Consider the following 7311-nt stretch of genomic DNA (forward strand, 5'->3'; position numbering starts at 1 on the left):
CAAAATTCAACAGTTTATTATTGAAACTTGATTGAAAATGTTGCAACAAATAATAAGAGCTAAAGTAAGGAGATCCATCAAAGATTCCCTTATGTTCACACATCAAAAAGTTCAAGTGACAGTAAATCAAGGAACTGTTAAAGGAATCAGAGAGAACTTAGCCAATGGAAAAAGCTTCTTCCGATTTTCAGGCATTCCTTATGCAAAGTGCCCCGAAGGCAAATTAAGGTTTAAAGCACCTGAAAAATTATTAAAATTCGATAAAGATGTTCTGGATTGTACAAGGGAAGGCAGTGCATGCTTTCATCAATCGATAGTGACTAGAAATTATATTGGATCCGAAAACTGCTTAAATTTAAATGTATATGCCCCAGCGGATGCAAAATATAGAAAACTTCCAGTTATTGGTGAGAAAATTTTAACTAAAAATTCTTGTGCCTTAAATTTATCAGAAAATCTCTTCCACAGTTTTTGTCCATGGCGGAGGCTTCATGCTTGACTCGAATAGTGTTGACTTGTAAGTTTAATAATTGTTTTGAGATTAAGCAGCTTGTTAATTGAAAATTGTCCTAACAGCTACTCCCCAGAATATTTACTAGCTGAGGATGTCATAGTAGTCACAGTCAACTATCGTCTTCATACTTTAGGCTTTTTATCACTTCCAAGTATGGGTATATCAGGAAATGCAGGGTTAAAGGATCAACAAATGGCACTAGAATGGGTTTATGAGAATATCGCACATTTTAATGGAGATCCAGACAACATTTGCTTATTTGGTGAAAGTGCTGGAGCAGCAAGTGTCTATCTACATACATTGAATCCAAAGTCACGTAGATTCATCAGCAGTGCCATTTGCAACAGCGGAACAGCATTAGACACTTGGCTGTATCAAAGAGATGGAGTAGGAAAGACAAAAATGCTTGCAAAACGCGTTGGTGCCAAAGGAACTAGCGATAAAGATATTTATGAAGCATTAATGTCATCATCAACTCAAAGTTTATACGATCTTGCCATTAAAGTACGAACACCTGACGAATATAGACGATCAATACCGTTCACATTTAAACCAATTGTAGAGCAGGAAAGTGATGATGCTTTCATGACTAAATCACCTTTAGAACTGATTAAAGGTCAAAATGGACAGATTAATTTCCCAATGATAATTGGAAATAATAGTGCGGACGGTATGACGATGACTAATTATTTCCGAAAAAATCTCAAATTATATAAAGAAGATACAGTACGTTTAGTTCCATTTTTTGTGAATGTCGATCCGTCAACTAAAGAAGCACAAGCATTAGGTGATAGGATCAGTAAATTCTATATGGGCAGCAAAGGAGCTTGTGAAGAAACAATGCAGCCATTTTTAGATCTCAATTCTGATTCATACTTTTTTGTTACACAAACAATTGCTGCAAACCTTAATAAAATACACAATCCAGGTATGAATCAGTTCCTTTATGAATTCGACTTTGATGGAGAACTTAATTTCTTAAAGAGAGCTTTAAGGATGAAGAAATATAAGGGCGCATGCCATTTTGACGATATGTCATATCTATTCAGGCATCAAATCATCGACGTGTCCATAAGAAAGGATTCACGTGAACACAAAATGCGTGACAGGATGTGTAAAATGTGGACCAATTTTGCTAAGTACAAAAATCCAACACCTAAGACTAATAATCCTCTACCGACGGCTTGGGAGCCCGTTAAGTCAACTGATAAAGACTTAAAGTATATGATCTTAGACGATAATCCACGAATGGCTAAAAACATTCACTCAGACAGAATTAAATTTTGGAAGGAGATCTTAGAGGAGTTCAATGGCTCGTTCCTAAATCCTATTTGTCCTTAATATACTTAATTTATGTGAAATAATTTTAAAACTTGTGAAATAATAAATAAGTTAAGCTAAGAACACGTTCCGTGACTTTTTATTCTTTGCACTTTAGTCATTTTTATGATATCAACAGAAAATCTCGTAGACATTCGTCACGATAACAGTAATTCATTGACAAAAATATTGGACTTTGATAAGGAAGTCCCAATCATTTTGTTTTTATTTACTTTTTTTGTTCCTTTAATTGAAGTTCGACCTTTTGGAAGGAAGTGATTAATTTGGAAAGGTATGGATTAGGTACTTTGACAAAATGGATGTTCCTTGTTATTGTGAACTTTACTTTTGTAGAATTATGAGTATGACTGTATGTTCTGAAAGAACAATTAGGTACAAGTACACTTTCATTGAAAAGTAATTCAAGTCTTACAATTTGGAATTAAAGTATCAAAGCTCTTGGCTATCACTACTCAAGTAGAATAAAAACAAGATAAAGCATCTAAATGATTGTTACAATGTAATGGCTTGGATTTATTTTGTTATATTCTTGAGCACAGTGATAGGCAATCGAATTCAAGAAAGGGATTGTTATGAGATAAAGCTGCACAACCTCGAGCGACACAGCTTAATGTTGATAACATTGCAACCGACTCTGAACAACATATTCGCTAAGTCACAGAATTAACTGAAAGACAGAAAGTTGCCCTGACAGAACGGTGACTCTCTTGTTAAAAGCAAAGAACAACCTTCAAAACCTGGTAACTAATGGAACGCTTCAAGGATGATTCACGTGCCATTCTTCAAGTTCTAAATCCTTACTTAACACTAATTGATTTTGGTCGAGTTTTATAGCCTAGCTTATCGTGATTTGTTTTATCGCAAAATTACTTTTCAAAATTATTTTCGCTTGTCACCAAAACAGTTTTTGAAAACACCTGGTTTCTCTTTATTATTAAGCGACCATTGAGTTGATCTTTATCAAAATTTTCACATCTTTCTGATTTCGATATTTGCGTCAGATGTTTACTATTGGCAACAATAAGTCTATAAGTGCATGTGTTGCTAAGATTATACTTCAATATTGACTCAATTAAAGTTGCAATTTGTATGGCATACTTAATCTACTTGATATACTTCCTTGTTATTATTAATATTTACAATTTTCATCGAAGTCGGCTTTGAAATCTGAAAGTTCTAAACAACAAATGTTGTGCAATAACCAAATAAATGTTTAAAAGAAGCTTTCCTTATTCACAATTCTCTCACGATCGCTTGCTCAACAAAGAGAGAGAATTCTCTGGGATTTCTCTCACGTGCGGAATGTGAAACACAATATTTGTGTGCGTAAAATAGAAAAATGTTGAAGCAATTTGCAATTGCAAAAGTTAAAAGATCTGTTAAAGATGCATTATTATTTGCATATCCAAAAGTTAAATTAAAGATAAATCAAGGAACAATTAAAGGAGTCAGAGAAAAGCTTCCAAATGGGAGAAGTTTTTATAGATTTTCTGGTATTTCCTACGCACAGAGTCCAAAAGGTCAACTTCGTTTTAAATCACCTGAAAAATTATTGAAATTTGACTCAAATGTGCTGGATTGTACAAGAGAAGGTGATCCTTGCGTTCACAAGTCAACTGTTACCAAAAAAATAGTTGGATCTGAGGATTGTCTTCATGTTAATGTGTATGCACCAGCAGATCCTCCTCACAAACTTCCAGTAATGGGTAAGTAGGATGAAGTTTAGGTTCGCATTAAATAAACTTATGATTTTTTGTAGTTTATATTCATGGAGGAGGCCTTGCATTTGACTCGAATAGCGCTGATTTGTAAGTAATTAGTTAAAGTTAGATTCATATTGATTTTGATGTATAAAATGTCAAAACAGCTACTCGCCAGAATATTTACTTATGGAAGACGTGATTGTCGTCACAGTAAACTATCGACTTCATGCATTTGGATTTTTATCATTTCCCAGTATGGGTATATCTGGAAACTCTGGACTGAAGGATCAACAGTTGGCACTAGAATGGGTTTATGAGAATATCTCACATTTCAATGGTGATCCAGAGAACATTTGCTTATTTGGCGAGAGTGCAGGAGCATCATGTGTTTATCTACATACATTGAATCCAAAATCACGAAAATATATAAAAAGTGCTATATGTCAAAGTGGGACAGCAGTTGATCCATGGCTATTTCAAAAAGATGGAGTGAAGGCAGCAAGAATGTTAGGGAAATTTTCAGGTGCTAAAAGTGATAGCGACAAAGATATTTACGAGGCATTAATGAATGCGAAGGCTGCTTCGTTCTGGAGTAATATGCTGAAAATTAAAAATCCAGATGATGTCAGACGAGGACTTCCATTTGTGTTCAAAGCTGTTGTAGAGGAAGAAAGTGATGATGCATTCATGACAAAACCGCCATTAGAGTTAATCAAAAGTCAGGCTGGTCAGATTAAGATTCCAATGATGTATGGTTTTACAAGCGGTGATGGAATGACAATGACCAACTTCTTTAGAAGAAATCTTAGAGCTTTTGATGACGATAAAGTCAGAATGATTCCGTTCACAGTAAATATAGATCCAATGAGTGATGAGGCAAAGGTTTTAGGTGATAATATTAGCCAATTTTATTTCGGGGATGAAGGTGTAAGTGATGAAAAAATGCAAGAGTTCATTACCTTAAAATCAGACAATTATTTTGTCATACCACAAACTATGCATGCAAAACTCAACAAAATTCATCATCCAGATATTAATCAGTACCTTTATGAATTTGACTTTGATGGAAGATTAAATTTCTTGAAGAAAGTGCTAAAGATGACTGAGTACAAAGGAACATGTCATTTTGATGACTTGTCGTATCTGTTTAGGTAAATTATTAATGCAATGTTTAAGAATATCCAGTACCAATTTCATGAATTATTTATAGACATCAAATTATCGACGTACCTGTAAGCGAGAATTCACGCGAATATAAAATGAGGGAACGAATGTGCAAGCTCTGGACCAATTTTGCTAAATATGGAAATCCAACTCCAAAGGATAACAATCCACTGGATATTTTATGGGATCCAAATAACCCTAATGATGAAGACTTGAAATACATGATATTATCAGACAATCCTCACATGATTAAGAACATTCATCAAGACAGAGTTCAATTCTGGACTAAAGTATATGAAAAATATAATGGATCATTTCTTAATCCTTATTTTTAAAAGCTTGATATTTAGAAAAATTGTAGATTATTAGGTCAATTAATTATTTGTTGAGGTATTATTTAATTTGATATTATAGCTTAATTGGTTGAGAGAAAATAAAATATTTTGACAAGATCAATCCTCTCTTAAAAGTGATGTTCTCAATTTATAGCCTGCCTTAGTTAAGAAGAAGACAGTTTTGTTTACAAACAATTCGCCTAACTCTCTCTCATGTCACTCAACTTTGGTTCTCACTTGCCATTGAAATACATTTGAAATGAAACAGAAACAGCTGATCATATCAGTGAGCAAAGTACAAAACTTCCAGCTAGACAATTTTATAATTTTTCATTAAAATTATTAAAAATGCGAGGGTTAAGTGTGAAAGTACTTCAAGGAATAGTTCAAGGATGCAAGGAAACGTTGCCAAATGGTCGAAATTACTTAAGATTTTCTGGAATTCCTTATGCTAAGAAGCCGATTAGTGAATTGCGATTTAAGTCACCGCAAAAACTTCTTAAATTTGATAAACAAGAAATTGATTGCACTGAAGAAGGCAATGAGTGCTTCCATAAATCAACATATTCAGGAGAATTCGTTGGATCAGAAGATTGTCTTTATCTGAATGTGTATGTACCAGAATCAACGAATTCATCAAAATTGGCTGTTATGGTTTTCCTTCATGGGTAATTTTTATCATCCTTTTGATATCTGTGATTGTAATGTCTTGTTTTCAGAGGAGGATTCAGTTCCGGAAGTGGATCGATGCACTGGTATTCACCAGAATATTTATTGATGGAGGATGTTATATTAGTTACAGTAAATTACCGACTTCATGTATTAGGTTTCTTATCACTGCCAAGTATGGGCATATCTGGAAATGCTGGACTAAAGGATCAGCAATTGGCACTAGAATGGGTACACGAGAATATCTCACAATTTAATGGTGATCCTGATAATATTTGCTTGTTTGGAGAAAGTGCTGGAGCAACAAGTGTTCACTTTCAAGTTCTCAATCCGAGATCTAGAAAACTCATTAGAAGTGCAATTTGCCAAAGTGGAACAGCCTTAGTAGATTGGGGTATTCAAAGAAATCCACTTCAGAAAACGAAGAATCTGGCAAAATTATTAGGATGCTCAAATGTTGAAAATGATCAGCAAGTCTACAAAACATTGATGTCGGCGCCTTTAGAAAACTTATTAAATCATTCCTGGAGGTCTGGTGAACGTGATGAACAAAGACGAAACTTAAATTTTGTATTCAAACCATCAATAGAGTTGCCATCAGATGATGCCTTCATGTCAAAATCACCAGTTGAACTAATTAAACAGGAAGACATCCAAATTCCAATAATTTTCGGTACCAATAACAAAGAAGGCATGATCCAAACTGCATACATGCTCAAAGTTTTAGAAAGCTTTAATAAAGATCCAGTTAGGATGGTGCCATTGTCTGTCAATATTGATCCAAACAATCCTCTGGCTTTGGAACTTGGAAATATAATTAAGAAATTTTACTTTGGTGATAAAGATGTTGGAAAGGATACTCTTGACAATCATTTTGATCTTATGACTGACCTTCATTTTCTGACTGCTCAAACGATGTCGAATGAGCTGCATGCTCGTTATCAGCATAATAGTAAACAATATCTTTATGAATTTCGATATGATGGACCTTTGAATTTATTCAAGCAAATTTTACGTATGAACAAATATAAGGGTGCCTCGCATGTTGATGATTTATTTTATTTATTTGGGTAAATGTCAATACGTAAATTACAAATTTAGAAGGAACTTAAATCTAATAATTTCTTTGATTCTATTTTTAGACAGAAAAACTTTGTCTTAGACTTGTGTGAGAAGTCGCCTGCTGCAAGGATGCGATCAACAATGTGCAAGTTATGGACGAATTTTGCAAAATATCAAAATCCCACCCCAGCTTTTGATAATCCATTAGAAACTGTTTGGAATCCAGTTCAATTTTCTGATCCCAATTCGAAGACTGTTGATTTTGATTATTTGGTAATTGACGAGGAATCAAAGATGGAAAGGAATGTAAACGGTGATAGAATGAATTTTTGGAGGAATATTTATAAGACATGGAATATGGACTTTATTAAACCTAAATTATAATTTTATTGAAGCTTTTTAAACGAAAATTTTAATTTTGAATGTTGTTGTATTTTTATTATTTTTAAAACTGGAATAAAGGAGCTTAAACTGCTTAAAACATTAGCAACTAGAAGATACAAGTGTCGTTGAATCTTAAATC

The 7311-nt window shown here is 33.8% G+C and overlaps 2 protein-coding genes across 2 annotated transcripts; both read left to right on the plus strand.

Moving 5' to 3' along the window:
- Positions 1-31: 31 nt before the first annotated feature.
- Positions 32-5142, plus strand: LOC139087106 (uncharacterized). Its single transcript, XM_070635816.1, has 8 exons — positions 32-407; positions 469-517; positions 577-1847; positions 1953-2003; positions 3184-3561; positions 3615-3663; positions 3723-4709; positions 4769-5142. Exons 1-8 carry the CDS (start codon positions 38-40, stop codon positions 5055-5057), a joined length of 3444 nt encoding a protein of 1147 aa, XP_070491917.1. The 5' UTR covers positions 32-37; the 3' UTR covers positions 5058-5142.
- Positions 5143-5313: 171 nt separating this feature from the next.
- LOC139087849 (juvenile hormone esterase-like) lies at positions 5314-7284 on the plus strand. The gene is made up of 3 exons (XM_070636787.1): positions 5314-5725; positions 5777-6796; positions 6869-7284. The coding sequence occupies exons 1-3, from the start codon at positions 5406-5408 to the stop codon at positions 7170-7172; spliced, it is 1644 nt and encodes a 547-aa protein (XP_070492888.1). The 5' UTR covers positions 5314-5405; the 3' UTR covers positions 7173-7284.
- The last annotated feature ends 27 nt before the right edge of the window (positions 7285-7311 follow it).

The sequence above is a fragment of the Chironomus tepperi genome, unplaced genomic scaffold (genome assembly GCF_022539635.2).
Source record: "Chironomus tepperi strain 1889 unplaced genomic scaffold, CSIRO-AGI_Ctep_v1 contig_11, whole genome shotgun sequence".
NCBI lineage: Eukaryota > Metazoa > Arthropoda > Insecta > Diptera > Chironomidae > Chironomus > Chironomus tepperi.